Source organism: Emys orbicularis, chromosome 1, assembly GCF_028017835.1.
Source record: "Emys orbicularis isolate rEmyOrb1 chromosome 1, rEmyOrb1.hap1, whole genome shotgun sequence".
NCBI classification, from domain to species: domain Eukaryota; kingdom Metazoa; phylum Chordata; order Testudines; family Emydidae; genus Emys; species Emys orbicularis.
In genome coordinates, this window is record NC_088683.1 from 167,460,232 (window position 1) to 167,485,746 (window position 25,515).

Consider the following 25,515-nt stretch of genomic DNA (forward strand, 5'->3'; position numbering starts at 1 on the left):
CTTGTTTGTTCAGTGTATGGTACCTGTAGTTAGTTAGTTATTTGTTTAGTTAGTTTAGTTTAGCTAGAGCGCCCGGGCCAGGGCATATCTCGTGCCCCGGGTTTTAAGTCATGCGACACAGCCCGCGCTGCTTCCCGCCGCCCCCATTGGCCCGGGACGGCGAACCGCGGCCAGTGGGGGCCACGATCGGCCGAACCTGCCACGTCAGCAGGTAAATAAAACTGGCCCGGCCCGCCAGGGTGCTTACCCTGGCGAGCCGCGTGCCGAACGTTGCTGACCCCTGGGCTAGACCCATGCTGGGCAGTCCTCGATCCCCACTGGCCTCTAGGCCTCTGACTCAACGCGAGCGGAGAAGCCCGGCCCATTCGGAGCAGGCCTCCCCGGATGTCTGGATGCCCTCCACACTGGATGCCCTGCAGGCGGCCCGGGATGTTATGTTCATGCCAGTACCAGGAGCACCGCCAATGTCGGGCCCCGAACTCCAGAGGCAAGCTGCCGCTGGGATCTCTGCAGTCACCCCCGGCTCAGTACTGGTCTCAGTCAAGGGAACGTTCCTGATGCTGTTCGCTGCCCCAGGGCAAAGTCCACGTGGATCGCCCTTGACGCCCATCAGGCTGTCTGGTTGGGTTCCGCCTGACCTAGACTCTCCGCACCGCTCCACCTCGAGGAGCGAACACCAACGGGACCGAGGCAAATGACGCCAAAAGTCCTCGTCTCGAAGGGGCTATCGCAGCCGGTCACGGCACGAACATCAATGTCGTTCCCGTTCATCGTCCCGCTCCAGGACCCCACCACGGCACCGCCTCCACAGCCCCGGGTGTCGGTCGCTGGCGTCTCACCATTGTGGGTCCGCCTGCCGAAGCTGATCGTGGAGCAGCTGTTACCAATGGTACCAGTCCTCCACGTCAGGATCGTGGTCCCGTGGTCGGCATCGCTGCTCCTCCTGGTCCAGGGACAGTGGCAGGTCTTATGTCAGCCTGGCCTCCCTCTGTAGTTGTCCATCAGTGGGCCAGGTTCAGTGGCACCGGGCCCCGTGGCCGGCCTAATGGTACCAGTGGGCACCGTGGCCCCTGATTCAGCCCCAATGGGGGCTCGCTTGGTGGCTGGAGCCTCAGAAGGACCATTGGCCTCCCTCTCCAAACCCCCGAGGAAGGAGTTGGTGGGACGTACATCCTCCACACCGAGCCCTGAGACCGACCAGGTGGTGGACCCGCCGGTGGACATACAAAGTACCGCGCCGGCCTCCTCACCCTCCCCGGATGAGGCGATTACGGCCCCTCCTCCCTCCGTCTTTAGGGCCCACCAAGAACTCTTAAAAAGGGTGGCATCAAGCCTCCACCTCCAAGCAGAGGAGATGGAGGAGCCCTCGGGCTCCCTGTTTAATGTACTGTCCTCCTCGGCACCGGGCAGGGTGGCCTTGCCTCTCCGCGAAGGGGTGGTGAAAATTTCAAATGCCCTGTGGCAAACCCAGGCCTCGTTGGCTCCCATCTCTAAGAGAGCGGAACGCAAGTATTTTGTACCCACCAAGGGGCATGAATACTTATACACCCACCCTGCTCCTAACTCCCTGGTGGTCGAGTCGGTCAACCACAGGGAACGGCAGGGCCAACCAGCCCCTACCCCGAAAAATAAAGATTCAAGGAGGCTGGATTCATTTGGAAGAAAAATGTATTTGTCCTCGAGCTTCCAGTTACGGGTGGCGAACCACCAGGCTCTCCTGGGCCGGCATGAGTTCAATCTGTGGGGCTCCCTGCCCAAGTTTGAGGACTCCCTCTAGAAGCGCGATGGGAAGGAGTTAAAAGCGCTGGTGGAGGAGGGCACAGCGGCTGCCAGGGCAACCCTACAGGCAGCTTCGGATGCAGCGGACACGGCTGCGCGGTTCACGGCCTCCGCGGTGTCCATGAGAAGGGCGTCATGTCTCCCGTTCTCTGGGCTCTCCAATCACTCAGCGGCTCTTCAACCGGATCACCTTGTGCATCCGTACCTGTTATGACCTGGCAGGAATCCCTCTGCCACCAATTGTGAAGGCGCACTTGACTAAGGTGCAGGCCTCGTCGGCTGCCTTTTTTGGCCCATGTCCCCATTCAGGACATTTGTAGGGCTGCAACGTGGTCTTCAGTTCACACGTTCACCTCGCATTATGCAATTGTGTCTCAGACCAGGGAGGATGCCAGGTTCGGCAGGGCCGTTCTCCATCCCGAGAGTTTGTGAACTCCTTCCCACCTCCAACAGTGGAATAATCTATTGTGGAATACACATGAGCAATCACTCGAAGAAGAAAAGAGTTACCTTTTCCGTAACTGGTGTTCTTTGGGTTGTGTTGCTCTTGTCTATTCCACATCCCGCCCTGCTTCCCCTCTGTCGGAGTTGTCTGGCAAGAAGGACCTGAGGGTGGGGGGAGCACGCAGCACCCCTTATACCGCGCTATGGAGGTGCCACTCCATGGGTCGCTAGGGCGCTCCCTATGGGTACTGCTATGGGAAAAACTTCCGGCACCGGTGCATGTGGCGAGCAGCACACCTATTGTGGAATAGACATGAGCAACACATCTCGAAGAACACCAGTTACGGAAAAGGTAACTGTCTTTTTTGCACAGACTTTAGAATATGTTAGTTTGTATTTTGTAAACTGTTTCTGACTCTTTTAAGGGACACTGCCAACTTAAACATGACTAAACATTTTTTTACCTGCTGTTTACAATTAACACTTAAATTGCTGCAACTGAAAGATTAGAAAAAAATTGGTAACTGAAAAAGAATGAATTCTTGGTTGACCTAAGCATATTGCAGGCTGGTGTATGCAAACTTCTCCATACAGCTCTGGTAATATGCAATAAGGTGCCAAATTGGGTTGTGGTAAATGTGCATTGTGGACCAGAGTGAGATTATAGTCTATTTTCACTCGTGACCTACAGTGCCTACAGTACACTTGATTTTTAAACTCCCTTCCACAAAAGAGAGAGACAGATGTTCTTCTTTATGCTTGACATCTAGGAATACTACTGTATAAGAAAGTTGTTTAACCTGTGCCTGCACAAATAATTGTTACTATGTTCCCTCAGAGTTCATTTCTTTAATTACTATTTTATAGTTAATGGGCAGCCAAGACCTCTAGAATCCAATCAGGTGAAATATCTCCGTCGAGAGCTGATAGAACTTCGCAACAAAGTGAATCGCTTGTTGGATTGTTTGGAACCACCTGCTGAACCAGGGCTTTCCACCAGCCTGCCTGAAAATGGTAGGTCGGGCATTTTTACTGTTAAAGAATTGTCTGAGTCAAACTGTGTGCTCTTACATACAGTAAAAAGGGAGTCTTGCCTAATTCTCTCAGTCTGCAGACTGGTCCTCAGTTGCTGATTTAGAAACTTAACTTGCTAGTGGCCTTAAGGTTAATTACTGTGCTTGGCTTAAAGTCTTTTAACAAGTAGGGGTATTGTACCAAGTTAAGAAACATTGACTTACTGACTGTTTCCTAACTGGCTACTTTGAAGATATCAAGTATTATCTTTCAGAGTACTCTTAAATATTATTTAGATCATTTAAACTCCCCTGTAAGTTAGGTAAGTAGTAATATGCTTATTTTGCAGATGGAAGGAGAGTGTGCAGTGGAGGCTGGAAAGCTAATGACTTTTACCCAGTCATTGCTTGGAACCAAGTTTGGAACTCGAGAATCCCTGGTTTAGTCCTTTGCTCAGTCTTTTAGATAACACTGCCTTTCTGATGCCTAAAAGATGTGATGTTTCTTAAATATGAAACAAAACAAATATTAATGTTTAAGCAGCAGTTGTCAGGGTGTGTGGCATTTTATGGGGATTAATAGCCAGCTGGGAGAAGTTGATTTGAAGCATCAGCTACTAATCCCTAGAAAAAGATCTGAGCCTAAGTAGTTGCTCCATTTTTACTTAATACACCTCTACCTCGATATAACGCTGTCCTCGGGAGCCAAAAAATCTTACCGCATTATAGGTGAAACCGCGTTATATCGAACTTGCTTTGATCCACTGGAGTGCGCAGCCCCACCCTCCCGGAGCACTGCTTTACTGCATTATATCCGAATTCGTGTTATATTGGGACGTGTTATATCTGGGTATAGGTGTAGCAGCAATGTGTCTGATATATGGATTTTCTGGGGGTACTACAATTTCATTTTGATAAGTACGAAGAACTGTATCTTACTAGTCAGCTTATCTGAACCTTCCTTTGAGGAATATAATAATAATAATAATGCCCAATCAGAGACACAATAATGACAACACTTAATATATGGAACCTCCCCTGACTGTTTTCCCTCTGGGCAGCTTCATTGGGGGTTCTCTGGTTGCTGTCCTATGCAGGGACAATTTAGAAAAGCAGGCACTTGCTGCAGGTGGGGGTAGAAGTCTTGGAATCTCCGTTTTTTTTATTATTTGTATTGCCATACAGCCTAAGAGCCCCAGTCAGGAACCAGGAACCCACTATGCTTGGCGCTGTACAAATAGAACAAAAATGGGCCCTCCCCCAAAGAGCTTACCATCTAAATAAGTTTGTGTACTATGACATTCTGCTTTAGAAGTGAGTTAAGACTGAACCAATTTCTATTGACCTCTTTAGTGGGTATGTAGATAAGCTTCATTCTCCAGTTATTCTGACGTCAACTTCAAGTTGTGTGTGCAGTTTTTAAAATTTACTGTGCACGTTTTTTATTTTTATATGTGTTTTTATATATATATATATATATAAATAAATAAATAAAATGAATGAATGAGCAGCCATGGAACATTTAACTTCACTGTTTCCTTGTCACAGAATGGTACTTCAGATTGATAAGCCTTCTTAATTGGTGTATGTAACAGAAACAAATCTGTTGTTGTGTTAATAGATGCTGTTGATGGTAGTGAAGAAAAACCTGCTGCTACTGACTCTTCTGTCAAGCCATCTACTCAAGTTATAGCAGCAAGTATGTCTGCTTTTGATCCATTAAAAAATCAAGATGAAATCAGCAAAAATGTCATGTCAGCATTTGGGCTGACAGATGATCAGGTGTCGGGTAAGGATATATATTTTATTGAAAATAAAGCGCAACAGATTTTCATTGTTGGCAGTTTAAAACTTCAGTCTTGTTATGAAATAAAGACTTCATAGTATGAATGTGTTAGGTTACTATTTCCATTCAGTACTTCGTTTTTACAGAGTTCCATCATATGGCAGTTTTAAACTGCCTGGATTGAATTGGCTTACAAATTCTGATGGAATATATGTAACAAATTTATACTGCATTGTTTTTAGTTATGTGGAGAGCAAAAATAGCTTACAGTAGTTTAAACTAAAACAGTCAGTTTACTATTAATAGAAAGTTTGGGGCCTATACAAATAAGTGGGCACAACTGTATTTAAATCCAAGGATTTGCACCTGCTTATGCACGTTAAACTAAAGGCCTAAGGGGTTCAGTCTATTGATGTTACTTAAGTGAGAGATTTAAACAAACAAACAAAAAAATCTCTTCCCTTTTTTTTTTCCAGATAAACTTTTCTCTTCCACTTTCATTTATAGTGAGGTTTGAGTCCATTTCACTTTCAGAGTTTCATGCATTTGCACAAAAATGCAATGTAGAGTGGCAAATACTGGTCAGAATTTTAAAAAAAACACCAAACCTCCCCATTACTATTTTAAATAAACATTACTAATGATTATCCTTAATTTCTACCAGCACTAAATTTTGTTTAAAGGATATAACAAAAGAAGCAATCATTTGCCAATTTATTTGCTAAGCGTCATTGTTCATCATAGCATTGTTACTAAATTAAGTTTTATGGCAATGGCACCTTCAGAGCTAGTATCAGTGCAAAAGTAGGACAGTACAGGTACTAAATACTGACTACACTTCATCGTCAGCTGCTTCAAACATGTCAGATGTTGTTGAAATTAATACATATAATGTCATCTTAAATCCCCTATATGAAAACTAAGGTAACTTCAAACAACCACACAACAGCATCAAAATTTGAAATTAGGCTGTCAGTCTACAGGTTTGTTTTCTGTATTTAGATTTTACAGCTCTGATGATCCTTTATGTGGGATTATCCAAAGTGATGAAATTGGAGTAAAAGAGATTAAGAGCTAAGTGGCAACCTTGGGGCCAGATCCTGTAAGGACCACCACCTGCACTGAGTTTCAGTGATTTAACTGCAAGTTGTGGGAGCTCAGTTTAGGCTTTTTAATTTGGAAATTCCTTGTTTTGTTGGCTCAAACATCTATTGCATTTAATGTGGGTGCTCTAAATTCAAAACAGCTTAATATCGCCCATTTTTATATTTATTAAAGTGGCAAGAAAACCTTTGTCCATGCTCACTCAACCCTTTATAAACTGTAATTTGATATGAAGTAAAATTGGAATCAAATTCTTCTCCTTATGCCAAGAAAATTTGCCAAACTAAGACCGTCATTTCCTGTAAGCTCTATAAGCTTCCGTTTTAGAACTGTTATTCATCACTTAACATATCCTTTTGTTAGGATTAATGAAGTCCTTCAGCAAAAGGATTTTTTTTTTTTTTAAGACTCCTTCTGAACAAAGAAGTAAGAGTGGAAATATTGACCATATTCATGTGCAGATGGCAGAGAACTCCATTACTTGTTAGAAACAAGAGTGGACAGATACTGTTAAAACCAGACCTTCACATTAAGACCATTAACAGTATTCTATAAATACTGGCATCCAGTAACTAATCATTGATTTTAAAATAATCATAAAAACGTGGGCAGTATTTCCATATAGTTGTAGATGCCTTATAGTAATTCATAAAAAATGTCACTGATGCATACTGATGACTAGAAAACATGATCAACTGTTGCTATTTGCTGCTTGATCTTGCTATAAAGCGTGTGTCCTTGGCACTTGTTTCTGCTGTGTTTGGCCAATGGGAATGTCTTGTAGAAGCCTATTTTTTTTTCCTGTCAGGAGCAAGTACCAATAGTGTTCAATGTTGGCATTTATGCTGCTTATTACTCATGGTGAGGATAAACTTTAGAAGTTTTTAATTCAAGAATTGCATGAAAATATTGGTAAGCGATTTTAATTAGAAATAAAATTAGAGAATTAAATTATGGTAAAAGTTGTGGTGAGCTAGTGTATAGCTGCAATCTTAAAAATGATAATAGCTTAGACCTATCTCATGAACTGGCTTTGTATGAACAACTGAAATGATTAACTTCTTTCCACTAATATAACTAGGCAAGAACTCTTCAGAGTTGCTTTTCTGTCATCAGATAAAGGTGATACTATAGCATTACAAAGCCTTCGTCTTAATATTACAGTGCAGCTTTGCAAACTTCTATTTGCTTGGCACACAACTCGTTTAGATTGATTAAACATCTTTGCGAGAACAGGAGCCACTCATAATTAGGTTTGGAAGGATTAGATTTTTATCGGTAAATGTCAGTAAACATAGATTTCACTGTACACAAACCAATAAAAAAAATTAGGCAAAGTAAGAAAAATGCTGGTTGAGTACTTATTAGAGTCAAAATCCAGAGATTTAGACTTTTTGAATTAGGCTAGTTACAAATGGACTAGGGAATGAATAGTTTTAAAAGATGATTTGTTGATTTAAGGATGTTTATTTTGCATATTTTGACATGGGACAATGACAATTTGTGATTTAATGGTTTATAAATCTTTAACTTTTTGAAGGTCAGTGTCTACTCTCATTATATTATCTGACCCTCCTGTAATTTCATGCAACTGTGAAAATATAAATAAATAGAAATCTAAAAAAACTTAAAAATAAACATTATCAGTTGAAATTATAAAAAAAAAATCTGCCAAGTTTATTGATAATGTACTATGTTAGAACAATGTACTACCTTTTTGCTATAGTAGGCATAAAAATATACTATATTCTGGAAAAAATGAGCATGCAGTCTTTTCTGCAAGTCTTTTGCACTTTGGCTCTCAAATCTGTTACTAAATTTCTGTATAACATAAATCACTTTAAAGTTAGAAGTTACTTTTCTCTTGAGCAGCCTTGTGAGCTGGGTAGATATTATGTGAGAGGTTCTTACTGTTACTATAAAAATATTGATTATAAAATACTTTGCTAGCCATATTGGAACAAATGCACAGTATATTTGAATGGTCTTACTGTGCTTTTTGTATAGATGACAGGGAAGCTATCTTCTTAATAAAAATTAGAAAAATTTCCCTGCTCTTGCTGGAGGCATTGAAAGCTTCTGATGTATATAGGGCTGGTAGAGCAAAAGTGCTGATACCACTACATAAACAAGGAAGCCAGCAGAAAGGGACATCTTTGTTTCAAATTTTTAAAATTGTGGAATGTGAAAGTAAAACTGAAAAATACTTCACATTTGTGTCAGTGGAAGCATATTGTATGAGTGCCTTTAAGACACAACAAATATTTACACAAAGGTCCCAGTCCTGCAAATGCTTAGGCATGTGCTCAACTTTAAGCTCCTTAAGGAGTCCCTTTGTAGTTAGTGGAACTACTCATGCGTTGGGTTGGTAGGATTGGGTCATTAGTTTGCAGACCTCAGGTCAAAATGTACATAATTATACGTTGTGTTTTTTTCAGTTGGGTATTCCAGAGCATTTTACAGACTTAAAATATCCAGAATCCACCTAGTCTTTGTGTCTTCAAACTGTTCATTAGCATCCAAGTGACTATTTCCCCCCACTATATTTTTCAAAAAAGCCATGGCAGGTTTATTTTCAGACAGAAACACGCTATATCCTGGCTGGGCATAGAAACCCCAAAATACTGAAAACAAATAAACCCCTCCCCCCATTTACCATTCAAATACATATTTACTCTAGGAAATCATGGTAAATCACCCCATCAGTTATTTTCCAAGTAGACTGGGTTTTGAATTTAGACTGCATATACTGTGCTGCGAAGTAGAGTTTAAACTTTTTCAGATGTAAAGCTGTGCAAAACTGGAAAGTACTTGATGCAGAAAAGACATTATATTAAGTTTAAGATTATCAAATCTTTTTGCTTGTTTATTTCCCATGCTTACTATATTCTCTTGCTCCCCCAGGACCACCCAGTGCCCCTGTAGAAGAACGTTCAGGAACACCTGATAGCATTGCTTCCTCCTCTTCTGCAGCCCATCCTCCTGGGGTTCAGCCGCAGCAGCCAGCGTATGCAGGAACTCAGCCACCAACTGGTCAGATGGAAGGTGAGCAGTAACTTACATCATGAAAATTGCAGTCAGACTTCAATAATTGAGGATTGTCATGTTTTACATTAAAAGGTTACATTAGAACTTTAAATTGCACATCTAATACTATATATGACTAGGAATCTTCTAAGGCATATCAGACTCTAAAGGCCACGATTCCCCCCATCAGAATATATTTTTTTAAAGATTCAATATTAAAACAGTAGATGGTGCTGTAGCTTTGTCTTAAAAGCCAGATGGTACTGAAAAATAATAGAAAGGAACATTACTACAGTAATGACTGTAACACTTTAGTAGAAAAATTAGTGCAGATGTAAATGTCATTGTAAAAATTGACAGGAATGTTAGCTATTCCAGATGTCAAACTTTACATTAGAACTGTTTGAAAGTCTAACTTGTACATGTTACTTTACGTGCTGTATGTGTCACTTACTTTTACAGTAAATATGGGGGAATCTATTAGAAATGCTGGTCAGTATACTATAAAGTAAGCAATTATACACTACGTGCAAATTATGTCGTTTAGTGCATGTTCCTTAGAGGACCGAGACAAATTTACTCTCCTGTCCAAAAATCCAGGCCAGCTCAGCTGTTAATGCTCTAATATACATTGTATAATGCTACATGGTTATGTCACAGATAGTGTATTGTAATGGCCTTAATAATGATCTACCAATAATTCTCCCAATGACTGGTTCAGAATCATGTAGCCATTGTGATGGTTTGTAGTTATTATCCTGCTAACTTTCTTCAAAAGCCTTACTTAGATCTTACTTTTAAAAATTCTGTTTAAGATCCAGACTTTGGCATTCAAAGCCCTGTATTGTACCGTGTGCCCTTCTTTTTGTGATTTGACTTAATATACACATGCTTGAAATCTCCATTATATTCCAGTTCTTTTGGTTCTACATTGTCACTTGCAAAAACACTGACATGCCAAACATGCGTGTCATCCCTTTTGATGGAAATCTATTCCAGGAAGGACCTGCTGTGCTACCTCTACTTTATTTTAAGATGCAGCTTAAAGATCTTTCTCTAATATTCTTAATTTGATTTTTTTTAACTTGTGGGGCAGAATTGCATCCTTGTTTTACTTTATATTGCAATCTACAGTGTTCAGCAGGTGAGTGTAGCAAATACTAAAGAAGATGATGAAGGTAACCTAATATCATGTGGCTAGCAAGGAAGATTTTAGGACTCAAATATGTAAGGTACCCATAGAACCAAGGAGAGACATCAGTAAAGTTGAAATTGGCTGATAAGAGCCAAGTGCTCATAATATAATTACAAAGTGTCACTTTGTGTGTGGATTGGAAACAATATATTAATATATGCTGTTTATTAATATTAACCAAATATTAACACTTTGTTGAGCTGCTGACTTGGATTCAGTAACACCAAACATCTGAACACTTCTGGTTTGCTTCCAGCCTCATCCTTTTGTTTGATAATTCTGTTTGAGTAGTTGGCTCCTGGGACTTGTGCTGTAGATGCTTTTGGACACTAGTGATTTTAGGTCTTTGTTGGCAGCCAGAAATGTAACTGAAAAGTAAGCACTGTAACTCTAAGCTGCTAACACCTTACTTTGTCAGCAGTTTTGTGGGAAAGGAAGTCAAATGGACAAAAACAAGGTGTGGGTTTTTATATGTTGACTGTTAAAATAGAATTAAGTAAAAAGGTAAAGGTTTTAAATTGCTAATACAGGTCTGGAACTGTTGTCATTTGTCAGTGTCAAGTGAGTGAAAAATCACTCACTGACATGTTGGAGAGAGGCAGAAGACCCAATGAAAACTGCATCACAAATCCTGGGTTTTCCCACTATAGGTAATTGTTCATAGTGAGAATACCTTCTAAAACAATGTAGCGTGGTTTAGAAGCATGTGGAACACACATTCTTGGTATCATTTACCAAAATTAAATTGAGACAAATACAAGGGTTTGTGTTCATTAAACTACTCATATATTTTTTTTACATCTTTTTTACAGACGTATTTATATTTCATTACATGTATAAGAGTTAAAATAAAAAACTGGAATTTTCTATAAGTCCTTTCTTGCCTCTTCCAAATTCTCCTATTTCGTTGAATGGAGGTGATTTTATTTTCCTCACATAATTTTATTTTCAAAATAGGATTCTAGTTAGTTTGGTCACTGAGAAGAGGTTAGAGATCACCGGTATTGCACTCTGGTCATCACAAATATTAGTGTGTACTGTTGCTCATTCCTCGATGCATAAATAAGGAGCCTTGTCCACTTGCAAATAATGGTCACTTTCTTTATTGCTAATATTTATTTTATTTCCAATATAAATATTAGATTGATGGGAGTGAAAGCTTTGAATAGTGTTTTCTACTTTCAAAAACTGAGTTACTTTTATTGGGGGTAGTGGTGTATTATTTAGTTTCTTTCCAACTAAGCATAGTAAAAATTCTTTTTTTCCTTTGTTTATGTTCTTGTTTTCTACAACAGGGCACTAAATGTTTCAGTTGTAGACCAATTTGAAACATTGTTTCAATTTAAAACACCATCTCCATTGTTATTGTGATATCTCTAAATTGCTCGATCACATTTATTTACCTCAGTTTCATCAGTCTACATTTGTCACATCCTCTGTACTTGAAATATTGAAGTAGTTGTCATTCTTGTACATCAAATGGACTCTAACATAGGATTCTTTTGGGTGCTGAGACTTATGAATGATTTTTGAGTTCCTGATTTCTAGTCATTCCTTATTTTCTTACTGGAAATTTTCGTTAAGCATTTTGTTGATTTCAGCTAAGATTCATTTATGCAGATGTGGCAGCATTTTAGTGGTGGGTAAAGTGAATCCTGCACTAATAGATCATAAGTTCGTAAAGCACTTCAGGATCTTCCTGGCAGATAGGTGCTATACAAATAAGATATTATCTGTGTGCCAGGTGTAGTCTAAAGTAACGTGAAACAGCTATCTCTGAACTCAGAAAATCTGTAACAAATGCAGGGACTGTGAAACTGTAGAATGCTTAACTCGTTAGTGTTTTCCTTGGTGCAGTGCAGCACTTTGCTTTCAGGCTGATCACAGTAGAATGTTCCGATAGCTTCAGTAATTGTGTGCCCACCCTAGGCGCTTTACTCTTACTAGTTCCATTTATCTTGTTTCTACAAATCACACCAGTAGCAAATTTCATAGTGAGATACTTCTTATGCAGCAGTTTTTCTGGAGGCCAAATACTCCTTGCTGATTCCTCTCGAGTCCCCCATCCCTTTTAATCCAGTACATTTTCTGTTGACAGAACAGGTGATCAGCATTCTCATACTTCTCACCAAGGTGCCTCAACCTTGGAGGGACCGCTCTAGAGGCGAGAACTTATTTTCCATGTCCATTCAATTCTTGGCTTCCGCACCAGGTGCCAGTGGTTGCATTTCTGATATGGTCACTAGTAACTGTACAGACACAATCAGCTTCCTTCAAGTGGCCTACCAAACAGCAGTCTGACAGGAAAGGCTTTCAGTAATTACATGTAGGGCTTGATCTGAAATGGTGATAGAGGTCAGAGTCTCTCCAGTAGCCTCATCAAATACCCTACTTAGTTTCTTATCCTTTTACTTGTCTCACATTGTTCCCAGCTAAATTTTTAAGTTTCTTGGACTGAGACAAGAAAAAATGCTTTTAAGTTCCTCAGATGTAACTTTTAATGATTGATGACAGGTTTAACTTATTTTTCCCCATTCCCCATCAACATGAATGGTGTAGGAGCCTTTTTGGAGAATGGGATGGGGGAGAGGCCTCATCAGTGTCATGATGAGTGAGAGGGCTCCCAATTAGAAAGTATTTTAAGGGTCTCTAAGAAGGAATGTTGCTAAAGAAGACGATAGAAGCTTTCTTCCTAATGGCAACTACCACAACATCAGGGAACACGACAGAGCCACTTCCTTAAGCTTCCCTCCCTAGATGAGCTTTTTATTTTGGCTTATGTCTCAGTACTCATGTTTCTAAAGGTCTCATTCTTTCTACTATCCACTTTTTAAAAGATGGCCAGTACGTTCTTCTCTGTCATTTCTCTTATGATTCTCTTCCCCTGCTGTGTGTATTATCTTACTTAATGTAATGCTGAGTGGAGCTGGAAGCAACTCTCTGCATAAAGAATTTGGAAAGAGGTATCTTTCTTTTATTCACTCCCTTTCATTTAGCTAGTGCACACCTGCACTTCTGCACCAAAACCAAACTCTTGGTCTTAATTCGAACAACCTGATTTTTATTGATAACTGAGGGATGTGTGTGACATCATTTCTGAATACGGCGCACTTATTGTCTTAGACAAAGTGCCCTAGAAACAAATGGTCACTAGCAGACTAATTCCACAGTGTTAACAAATGTCAGTGTAAAACCCTTTCCTAGGCTATCACTAAACAAAGGAGGTAAAAACTAACACTTTATTTTCTTCCGATCAGTAAAGGTGAGAGCCTCCACTCTCTTTCTCTGTCCATTCCCTCGCTGAGATTTTTAGCTTGGTGTGAGATACCACAAAATAAGGAATGTAAATTGTTGTTTAAAACCTTTCCAACCCCTCTGCATGACATAGATTCAAGACCACTTGATAACTTTGCTCCTTTTTTCCCATCCCCGGTCCAGAGATTAGCTTTTATTTTCCTTTTGGCAACTTGAGACTCCCCTTTTGTTAAATGTGCACAAGACAGTAGATACTGGAGTTGTAAAATGTGAGATTTTACTGTTGGATTTTTTTCTGTGGACTTTGCCTACAGAGTTGGAATGTAAATAGCATTGATCCTTTCACATTTTTTTTAAAAGTGGAGGTATATAAAAATTGTATGCCATTGCTGTTGGTGAGGGAGGAGGAGGCGGCTTACAGCCAGTTCTTGTGATTGTGACTCTTGATCTAGTCTTCACCTGGAATAGCTCAAAAGGTACAGAAATTAATAATTTTACTTCTTTTTCAGTTTTCCTTAGATTTTTGCAGCAGAAATAGTAAATGGTACACTAACATGTAGTGGACATAGTGCTGTCAGCATGTCTGCCAAAGCTAAGCCAAACATGAGGTTTGGCAGCCACACCTTGGTGGTTTCTTTGCATAGTATTTGTGCAGTGGAGGAGGGTTGAAAAGTAGACCCCCTCAAGCTCAACAGAGCACAGACCAAGGAAAGTCTGATTCAGTGTTCAATAGCAGATTTAAAAAAAAAAGCGAACTTAGCCTAAGAAAACTGAAATACAGCATTGAATTTAGCAAATAAAAATATTAAAATGGAACTTCTGATCTTATGCGTATGGATTTCTTTCCTGGGCCTCTTGGAAAACTTGGCTTATAGCAAGCTGAATATGCTAAAGGATGTCTGGAATATGAGATTACAGTGAATAATGTACCATTCTCCTTAGAATACTGCCCATAGAAAACATTTTAGAACCGTGGTATAAACAGGCAGACAGTGGAGATTAAAGAGGAAAACACCCTAGTTTTTTTTAAGCCCTATTTCTTAAGATCCTTTATTAAACAATAAAAACATCACTAGCCCTGAGCTAAGCCACTGTTAATTATGGCACATGATTCTTGTTGCATCACATATACAGCCCCTCCAAAACCCACAATCTGTTAAGAAAAAGCTTGTGTTTACTGGGCTTTGCAGGTTAAATAAAACTTACTTCATATTAGACCAGTATTGTGGGATCTGTACAGACAAGTGCCTGCTAGTAGAACACCTTGTAACTAACCCTTATGCGAAGCATTCTACGATCTGTTGTAGTAATTCCCTGTCTTTAAAAATGTGCTATAGGATGGGCTCTTTGAGACCCAAATTGCTTCTTAGCCATTGTCTACCCGACCATTGTGTATGATGTCAGACTTTGGGCCTCAGGTACTGATACTTTACTAAAAACCGTGTTTTTAATTCATAGGCCAGATGTATCAACAGTACCAACAGGCCGGTTATCCTGCTCAGCAGCCACAAGTTCAGCCTCAGCAACAATATGGTGTGCAGTACCCAGGTAAGCAGCTGCTGGTTTCAAATTTCTGTGTAGGTGCAGAATATGATCACTAAATTTTTCTTCGTGCCAAAATATTACTTTCACTTCGACTGTACTTGAGTGGCAGTGCAAGGCGCTGAGCATCCTTAACTTCCATTGACGTCAGTGGGATTAGAGGGCATTCAGCAGCTCCTTAAAATGTATTGCCCTTAATTTGTCAGTATTTCTGTTCGCCTAGCAATAACTGTAGATATGTAAAGTTTATGCTGATGTTTGATTTCCTAACATTCAATGCTACTTGATTCTGAACTAGAGAGGATTTTTCAGGGTTACCCAACAGAATGCCTTGTTACAAAGACAGACAAATGGAAAGAAAATTGTAAGGCGTTAAGAAGCTGTCTAAAGACCATGTTTTTAGTTCTGTTGAAAAAAAGATGAAGTACTCCACTCTGATGCCTCTAGCAAGTGATGCCACCCAACCCAATAAATTGTACAAGAAAATGCCTCAACCTCTCAATACCTTACAAATCAAATACAGCATGCAAACTGAGGCTTTTCCATTAGTTTACATTTGGTATGAATACTGGATTGTAGCAGTTCTTCTGTATTTATCCAAACTGTCACCCAAAAGAAACTAGTTTCCAGGACTGATTTAAAAAAACTGTAGAAGTCAATAGTACTTGAACTATCACTGTTTCTTTTTCTATCCGCAGAATACTTTAATGCTGTGACCTTGTGCTACATGCTTGAGGGGGTGAAACTGAATCAAAAGCTAGGCTTCTACACGGCCCCAAAATAAAAAAATATTAGGCTTACTTTCAGTTCAAAGACATGGAAAAAGGGAACTTTGAATTTCCTTTTAAATTATACAATATCTAATAATTGATCCTACTAATAATTCAGTTTATTCAGCTATTTAGTTATTGAGACAGTAATCAATTAATAAAGGTATTTATTCATCCTTTTAGCTACTGCAGAGTAACACTGCTCTGATCCTATAACAAGTTTCATAAAGGCCAGTAGACAAATATCAGTATGAGCATCTCTGCCCGTTGTTTTAAACTTACATTGCAGGCAATTGGTACAATGTAAATTCAGAGTGTTTAATCACATGCCAAGTTTTTATCTCACTCAAAAAACGCAAACCTTTGCAGATCACATACACAAGGAATAGGAATTGTTTGTTTCTATATAGATGAAGCTGTTGGTGTTTTAGAAACTTATGTAGCAAAGTGCACTAATTTGAAGAGTTTAATTTACTTTCAAGAATAGACTGTTTATCCTTTGCATAACTGGTAAGCCAGCCTTGAAACTTGGTTTGGGTAAGAGCCTTGGAAACATGGAGGTTTGTTGTTCTCAATGTGTCATCTTTTTCCTCCTCTCAGCACTCTGCTAAGCTGTGGCTAACTGCTCTGTGTAGCCCCCCCCACCCCCGCAAAATTCATAGTTTGAAGACAGTGTCAGACCTCCTGAAACCTAATTTCAGCAGAGGTAGGAGGGTCTATCTGATGCTTTCCAGTCTTGAGATTTGAATGGTGGTTCTAGTTTCCAAGCTAGTTTTACTCATCCCTAATAGAGTAACACACTAGCAGACTTATCTGGTATTCTACTAGAGTTTCTATGAAGGTTTGGCATAATTGTGGGTTCTACTTTCTCAAACTCCACAACTTTCTAAAAGTGTCAGTGAAACCAAACAAATTTGGAAACCTCAAATTGCAATGAACTATTTTTCTAAAGAGATTTATTTTCATGCTTGGATTAATCTGCCAAGGTGTAGGGCTCCTCATAAATAAACTCTTCACAGATGGCAGTCAAGGTAGATCTATATCCTTTCCCTCTGTAGCTTTCATTCCTTGATCCTCATCAAAGGGATTAGACTTGTTTTGAATATTCCTCCCTCTACTTCCTTTCAAGCACCACTTCCCCTAACAGTGGGTTATAGTTCCCATTCTCCTCTTCTGGCAGATGGGCTTGGCATAGTGCTGACTTTTGGTCATGCCAATGAAAATGGAACCTTTGAAAGGTTTGTTTCACGAGTAAATTTTGAGGCCAGTTTCAAGGTGAGTTCAAAATTTACTCCAATGCATTCTTCAATCCTTATTTTCTATCTTCAGGGCTGTGCGTTTTTAATAATTCTTATGTATCTGGTGTTTAATGCTGACAGGATTCCAGTCAATGGAGAGATTTCATTGCAAGTAGCTGCAGGTGTGTTTCATGATAGAGATAAAAGTAGCTATCACTGTATAGAAGAATTTTTGTTGTTTATATCTCCAGTCTGAGAGAGTCCCAGGGAAGCTGCTTTTACACAAATAAATCACATTTGGGACATATTAAACTGATGCCAGCAGCAGTTGCACCTTAAGAAGTGCTGTTCTGCAAAGTGCTTTCACATTTGTAATCTTTGACGTATCTTTAGCTAATGAAAGCTGAGAACCAAACAAAACACTAGGCAGTGATTTAGGTGTGAATTCGGTGCAAGTATTCTGCAATGATTTATGATCTACTTACTGAAAGAAACAAAGTTAAAGCACCTGTCCCAAATGAAACTTCGCTTTTCAATGTACATTGGAGACCTTTAAATTCCTTCATAATGTGAAAATGAAGAGTGTATACTATTTTCCCCTTGTTTCTTAAATAGAAACCTTGGGAATAATTATCAGTATAAAACCTATAATCAGGGTTGTGTCTTTCAGTCTAAATGTAAAAGCTTTATTTTGGTCCGAATTAGAAACTCTTTCCCGTTACTAGAGAGTGTGGTGCGCTAAAATGGAACAGACAGTGAGTGTTTATGTGATGGACAAGAAAAACTGCAGTTCATTACCATCCAGCTGTGTCTGTTGCATATATCAAACCTCGGGATTGTTTCTTGTGCTGATTAGCGATCACTCAAATATCTCTGTTTACAAGGAAATAATCACTTTCTCAAAGCAAATATGCTGCTTTATTTTCACCTAACTATATTGCTTTGTTGTTTGTTTTGTCTTTCTAGCAGGCTACAGCCAGCAGCCTGCTCCTCAACAAGGACAGCAGTTCCAAGGATACAGTCAGCAGCCATCCCAGGCTCCTGCTCCTGCCTTTCCTGCTCAGCCTCAGCAGCAGTACCCGGCAAGCTCCTACCCACCACAGAACTATACGACACAAGCCTCCCAGCCTGCTAATTATAATGTGGCCCCTGCTTCCCAAGCTGCAATGGCTCCAAGCCAGGCAGGCGCGTATCAGCCAAGGCCAGGTTTCACACCACCCCCTGGCGTGACTCCCCCTCCAAGTGGGCCTAACCCGTATGCACGCAACCGTCCTCCCTTTGCTCAGGGCTATACTCAGCCAGGACCTGGCTACCGATAAGGAAGCTCAGCTGCAGAATGACCTAAGTAAATACAAGCAGCTATTAACTACTACATCCCAACAGATTCCAATATTTAAAATTGGTATTGATGTTCCAAAATGATGATAAAAGTCAGAGCATTCTTTCACTGTTGTTGGAACAAAAGACCAAATGAATCTTATTTCCTGCTTTAAAATATATCAGCTTCCTACTTAGATTTTGGGTTTTTGGAAACACTTCCTAAATGTTTGTAAGGTGATTGAGAGTCTAGCTTGCCTTGTCTGAAGGAAATTAAAATGCTAGTTGGAAATTTAGCCCACGTATCAGGCTTGTTTTTACTAATAACATGATGTACTAAATTAGACCCACTCTGGAATTAAAACTAGGTATTATGTATAAATTGTAACATTCACATTGAACGCTAATAAAAATATTGAATCCAGTACTTGTTTTTTTAATTATTAAGCACATTTCTTTTTACAGGCATACCTGTGAGACTATGATCTATTCTTGCCAGGCATTAAGGGAAAGGATAATTTAAAAAAAAAAAAAGTCGTTACCTGTGACAAATACAAATTGCTTTTGCATGTGTTATATTCAGGACTAACTCTTGTCACTGATTACCAAATGACATTAGTTTTCACTGCATTAATACAGCTCACATTGAGTGACTACATTAAGGGACATAGCAGTGGCTTAAAACTGTCATTCGGTGGAAGCTTTGACTTGATAGAAATTTTTTGGTGTTAATGTTTCCAGGCCAAACAAGTAAAAAAAAATTATATTCAACGCAAACCTTTTGCCAGCCAGAGAAACTTGGAGAGAGCAATTCTACAAACTTCATTAGGAGCCCAGAAAAAAAAACAAATCAATGCCTGTAACAAAACCCACAGGCGCAAACCCAATATTCTTCAGTTAACAAGCACATGCAAGTACGTAGTGCATCAGTTACAAGGAAAAACAGTTTAAAGAGCTGTTGAACCCTAATGGAAATATTTCAAGAAACCCCGATCCATCACTACAGTAAGAAGAAAGTGAAGGTTCATTCAGAAAACGATTGACAGAGTAGGTGAGAGATGCTTGTAATGTAGCCTCTTCTGATGAGAGAAGGCTGCCAGTTTGGTGCTACCTTTCACCCACCATTTTGTCTCAATATACAACACTTGAGTAGAAAACCAATCTATATAAAACAACTTTACATGAGTAAAAAATATTTTATTAGAGTACAGTGTACCTGCAATGTACTTTATAAGGCATTTTCTACAAATGACATATTTCTTTGGCGTTCCTGTTCATACCTTTTAAAAACAATGAATAAAGACCCTGCTTAAAAAAAAAAAATCTCTTTATTTAGTTCATAAATGTTCAAGCAATACAACATCTAGTATTTTGGGAAGGGAAGAAAGGATAAGTAGATTTTTAATGGAAGTACTATTAAAAAAATTAAATTTCATTCTACTTTGTCCCTTGTCCCACACTAACAATTCTTTGAAACAGCTCTCGTTTTTTCACTAAAGCAAACCTGATTGTGCTGTAAAGACTGGTATTTCGAGCATATCCTCCTACACCTCATTAAATTCTGTGGTGCTATACATTTGGCCTGCAAAGTAGTTCATCAAAACTTCAGAAAACCCACTGCAGTAGAGGCATATTTGACTTCTGTTCCCCATGCTTAGACTTGCTTTCTTGGTGCTAAAGCATTAAAATATAACAAGCTTTCTTTCAATTTTGGCAAGAGCACAAATTGTCTATTTAGCTGTAAGGGGAAAAGCTCTTCAATCTGAGTATTTATAAAGTACAAAAGTCAGTTTTCGAGCTTTCCCCATGTACTTAAATTATTGAATTAGAAATTGCCAGAGACTTTACAGGATTACCTTGACAGGTAGCATAGGACACTATATATTTCAGTAACAATCAGACTGAATATCTAAAATTAAATGTATACTGCAGTTTCACGATCAGCTTTGCCATAACTCTCCCTCAAAATATTTATTACAACATTGTGATAAATAATATACAAACTGTATCTTTTAAAATACCATATAAACTGTACCTTGATACCCACAATATAGGGAGCCAGCTTCCCCAGACCTTATCGTATGACATGTGCTTATCTTGCTTTTTGGTAAAATGGAGTAACTATAGTAAGCAGCCTATGCTATTAAACACAATGCAGTATTGTCATTAGAGTTTTATAAACTTTATACATGGGTAAACATGTTTAAATGACAGGAAGACCATAAACATTTCCATCTCTGAACTTGTTGGGGGTAAGGGCAGGGTAGTGATAGACCTTCTTTCATTTTCAAGTTCATGTAGCAGCTACCATTTACCAGGTATTGAAGTTCCACACTCGTACCAATGAACATAGGCAATATGGGTCCCTCCACCTATTTTTCCAAACTTGACAGGTTCCTGGCGAACTGCTCTGAAAAAGCCTAATAAACAGTGAGGAAAGGCTTAGTACAGGGCGGGGAGAAAAAGACTACCTTCCAAAGGTGCTCCTGATTCTCAGAGGGAGTTTATCTGACTTCAGAAGCTCAATTGAAAGTTCAGCCCTTACCAACTGCCTGAATACTGTAAGCTGAATTTAGACACATACCATAGCAAATAAGAGAAAATAGTTTGTCCAGCAGCACACAACAATAATCCATTCTGGACAAGTTGTGGGGAGAAGAGGAAACACCCCCTGCCATCCTGAGGTGGTGTGTGTGGGGCAGGGGGAGGGGATAGCACGGCTTGCCTTCTCTGGGGCCTCCCTATCCAGAATGCACATGGCGAATAGGCAGGAAGTGGAGAACTCTCTCTCTCTCTCTCCCTGTTGCCACTGAAAGTGCTTGTGGGGGAGGAGGGGAGAATGTCTCATATCCCTCCCTTTGGGATATATGAAGCCCTCAAGGCACACAGCAGCCATGTGCAGGGGTTGCTGTGCTGCCCAGCCCTATAATAGAGACACATCTGAACTGTATCCCAGATGTTGTGGGTTTTGCCAGTTTTGGGGATCAGGAAGGAATTTTCCCTGGGGCAAGAATGACAAGGTGTTTGGTGTTTTTTCCCCCCACTTTCCTTGCAGTATCCTGGAAGCCTGGTGTGAGGAGTAAGGACAGAGTTTAAAAGTTGAGAGGTTGGAATTTCATTGCAGCTGGCATCTAATGCCTGTGAAGGTGCCAGCGCCCAGAGGTAAACACACCCAGGAGATTATTGGGGAACCCTATGAGCCTGTAAGAAGATGGGGGAGGCTTTCATATGTCCCCTCAATTCTTCTTGCAGGGAGAGGATTCTGAGTGGTCTGAACCCTAGTGGGTAGACTGAAAAGGGCCAGCACAGAATAGTGGTTATTTGCCACCACACTGGAGCCAGAGAACTGCCTGCTGTTGGGGATGGTGTGCCAAAGTTAAAGTTGCAGCCTTCTGCTTTAAAAAAGTGAGCATCTGCTGAAACTGGTTTTACTTTTGGAGAAGATTGGCCAGTAAGTGACCCTCTTGTAGTTATGTTAACATTGGGAAAAATCCCAGTTAGCTTTTAACATAGCAACTTCAAGTGAAATGCATAGTGAACTTGTCCTGTGGAAACTTTTGTAAATATGATCTTTCGGAACATTTAGCAGCTGAGGTATAAACTGTTAAGCTCAGTACCTGAAGGCAAACATTCATTCTGGTTGTGGCGTTTGCAAGCGTACCAGGTACTGTACTTAAATGCTTTTAAAAACTAAATCTGGCATTTCTGAGCTTTACTGACTTGACAATGCCAGTTTGCATGCAAACAAACATTTATTTGCTCTCAGGAAGGTACCTGCAAGAGGTTCAGATTTATCCTTTTTGGACATAACAGTTAAATTATGGGGATTTTATTAGTATTTAGGGCTTAATATGTGCTTTTAATGTGCAAAGCACCTAACAAACATTAAGGCCTGGTCTACACTCTGATTTTGTGCTGATATAAATACCTCCGTTAGGTTTTTTTAAAAACCTAAATCAATAGCCATATGCAACCTGTAGTGCGGATGCCTTATGCTGGTATAGCTTATTCCATTTCCCTGTATAGGAAAGGTATATGGGTAGACTACATCCACCCTACAGTCTGTTGTTGTGCTTTAATCACACTGATATACCTAAAACAGTACATCTTTTCTGTGTAAATAAATGGTTTTGGGGGCGTGGGGTGGCATAGCATCGTGCCAGGCATGAAGGATTGTTTTGATCTGCTGTGAAGATAGCTAAATTACATCTCTACCCTATCTAACTCAGAATGGGTATTAGCCTTAAAGCCATCAGCAGGAGAAAAATCAGACCCTGGGGTTGGGGGAGATTTTGAGAGTTTTGTTACAAGTATACTCTTCAGAACTTACCATCTTTGGTTGGTAGCTGGTCTGGGAAAACTTTCTGCCCTGTCCGTCCATCTAAAAATGAGTCCACAAATTGACAATGATCTTCCCCATGTCCCCTCTCATCTCCTATGTCGTAAAATTGTCCTGAAAATAGAAAGAAAATATCATGAGGAGAAAACCCTTTGAAGATCAAAGTTGAGTAGGTTCTGAGTTGAGTTCCAGTATTCATTTTGTCTCAATGTTAAGTCTGATGCTGCCCCAATTAAGCTCTAACTCTGTTTTACAGCATTGTGCAAAAGCCCAAACACAATGCCAATTAATGAAAAGGGTAACTCTTTTGTTTGGCAAAGGCACAAATGTCCATGTTTTTCCCCTCTGACATTAGGATATTTTATATAACATCAGTGCTCATCTGATCCTGCTTCTGTTTGCCAGAAGCTGGGAATGGGCGACGGGATGGATCACTTGATGATTACCTGTTCTGTTCATTCCCTCTGGGGCACCTGGCACTGGCCACTGTCGGAAGACTGGGCTAGATGGACCTTTGGTCTGACCCAGTATGTCCATTCTTAAGTTATATTAAAAAAGCAATCCAAAATGACTCCAGATAAATTCTTAAGGGCCATATCTAACGCATAGCAGGCCAGATTCTTCAAGCCTACTCTCCCTTTTTGTGCTTACAATGTGCGTATAATTCACATTCTAGAGATGACTAGATAGCTAATATGTACCCACCCATGCATTAGGTGAGAAGCATGAGAAAAAACACCAAGGTAACTCTTATTGGACCTATAGGAAAAATATTTTCAGATAAATATATCATTGCTTCATTAATGCTCTCCTACATAGTATTCTTAAAATGAGCAAAGATTGATTACATAAAACATCCAAAGAGCTTAAGGGCTAAATCCTGGTTCCCTTAAACTCAATGATTAGGTTCAAGTTTTCAGATAAAATCCTCCCAAGAAAGGACCAACAATTTATCAATGTCTTCCCAAATGAAAGATAAACAATCTTGCATCAGAATAGATCTAAATGTTGACTCTGCGCAGAGAAAAGGTGGTATACAAACAAAATCTCCCTTTGGAGGAAATGCCTTGCCAAAATGTTCATCTCCGGTTGACTAGTCTTTGTGCATGAAATTTTGCTATTCCTTTTGAAAATATACTAAAGAAGTCCACCGCAGTACCATTTAACTTCAGAAATGGGAACTACACAAAAATGAGGAAGCTAGTTAAACGGAAATTAAAAGGTACAGTCACAAAAGTGAAATGCCTGCAAGCTGCACAGAAACTTTTTAAAATCATCATAATAGAGGCTCAAATTAAATGTATACCCCAAATCAAAAAACATAGTAAGAACAAAAAGTGGCACCATGGCTAAACAACAAAGTAAAAGGTTAGGGGCAAAAAGAAATACTTAACTTCCCATTTTTAAAATCCTACTGAGGAAAATAGAAAGGAGCATAAACTCTGGCAAGTGAAGTATAATTAGGTAGACCAAAAAAGAATTTGAAGAGCAACTAGCCAAAGATTTAAAAAACTAACAGCAATTTTTTTTTAAGTACCTCAGAAGCAGGAAGCCTGCTACACAATCAGTGGGACCACTGGACGCTCAAGGTACTAAAGGAGTTCTCAAGGAAGATTAGACCATTGCAGAGAAGCTAAATTAATTCTTTGCATTCACGGCAGAGGATGAGAGAGAGATTGACCCATTTTTTTCGTGACAAATCTGAGGAACTGTTCCAGATTGAGATGTCAATAGAGGAGGTTTTGGAACAAATTGATAAATTAACCAGTAATAAGTCACCAGGACTAGATGGTATTCACCCAAGAGTTCTAACTGTGGTATGTAACCTATCATTTAAATCAGCTTCTATTCAGATGACTGGAAGATGGCTAATGTGACACTAATTTTAAAAAAAGGCTCCACAGGTGATCTTGGCTATTACCGGCTGGTAAACCTAACTGTAGTACCAGGCACATTGTTTGAAACTATAGTAAAGAACAGAATTATCAGAGACACAGATGAACAAGATTTGTTGGGGAAGAGTCAACATGGCTTTTGTAAAAGGAAATCATGCCTCGCCAATCTATTACAATTCTTTGAGGGGGTCAACAAACATGTGGACAAGGGTGATCCAGTGGAGATAGGGTACTTGGGACTTTCAGAAGGCTTTTGAAAAGGTCCCCCACTAAAGGCTCTTAAGCACAGTAGGCAGTCATGAGATAACAGGGAAGGTCCTCTCATGGATCGGTAACTGCTTAAAAGACAGAAAACAAAGGGTAGGAATAAATGGTCAGTTTTCAGAATGGAAAGAGGTAAATAGTGGTGTCCCCCCAGAGGTCTATACTGGGGCCAGTGCTGTTTAACATGTTTATAAATGATCTGGAAAAAGCAATAAACAGTGAGGTGGCAAAATTTGCAGATGACACAAAATTACTCAAGATAGTTAAGTCCAGAGCAGACTCCAAAGAGTTACAAAGGGAACTCACAAAAGTGTGTGACTGGGCAACAAAACGACAGATTAAATTCAATATTGATAAATGCAAAGTACAGCACATTGGAAAACATAATACTGTCTATACATACAAAATGATGGGGTCTACCTTAGCTGTTACCATTCAAGAAAGATCTTGAGGTCATTGTGGATAGTTCTCTGAAAATATCGGCTCAGTGTGCAGCAGGAGTCAAAAAAGCTAATAATGTTATCTGAGGAGAGATTAAAAAGACTTG

General features: G+C 39.7%; 2 protein-coding genes across 4 annotated transcripts in view; one reads left to right on the forward strand and one right to left on the reverse strand.

Moving 5' to 3' along the window:
• Nucleotides 1–18,894, forward strand: part of TFG (trafficking from ER to golgi regulator) — a 40,033-nt gene extending 21,139 nt beyond the window's left edge. For 2 of the 3 annotated variants that reach the window (XM_065401265.1, XM_065401273.1), the window contains exons 5-9: nucleotides 3,091–3,237; nucleotides 4,858–5,025; nucleotides 9,031–9,171; nucleotides 15,062–15,151; nucleotides 18,120–18,894. In XM_065401265.1, coding sequence (XP_065257337.1) covers nucleotides 3,091–3,237; nucleotides 4,858–5,025; nucleotides 9,031–9,171; nucleotides 15,062–15,151; nucleotides 18,120–18,472 — 899 coding nt within the window. In that variant the 3' untranslated portion in view covers nucleotides 18,473–18,894. The remainder of the gene's footprint in view (nucleotides 1–3,090; nucleotides 3,238–4,857; nucleotides 5,026–9,030; nucleotides 9,172–15,061; nucleotides 15,152–18,119) is intronic. The other variant, XM_065401281.1, reaches the window with a different exon arrangement.
• Nucleotides 18,895–20,774: 1,880 nt separating this feature from the next.
• ABI3BP (ABI family member 3 binding protein) overlaps nucleotides 20,775–25,515 on the reverse strand; it is a 302,067-nt gene continuing 297,326 nt past the window's right edge. Inside the window, exons 52-53 of the mRNA XM_065423543.1 lie at nucleotides 22,801–22,923; nucleotides 20,775–20,890 (exon numbers count right to left, since the gene is read on the reverse strand). Coding sequence (XP_065279615.1) covers nucleotides 20,775–20,890; nucleotides 22,801–22,923 — 239 coding nt within the window. The remainder of the gene's footprint in view (nucleotides 20,891–22,800; nucleotides 22,924–25,515) is intronic.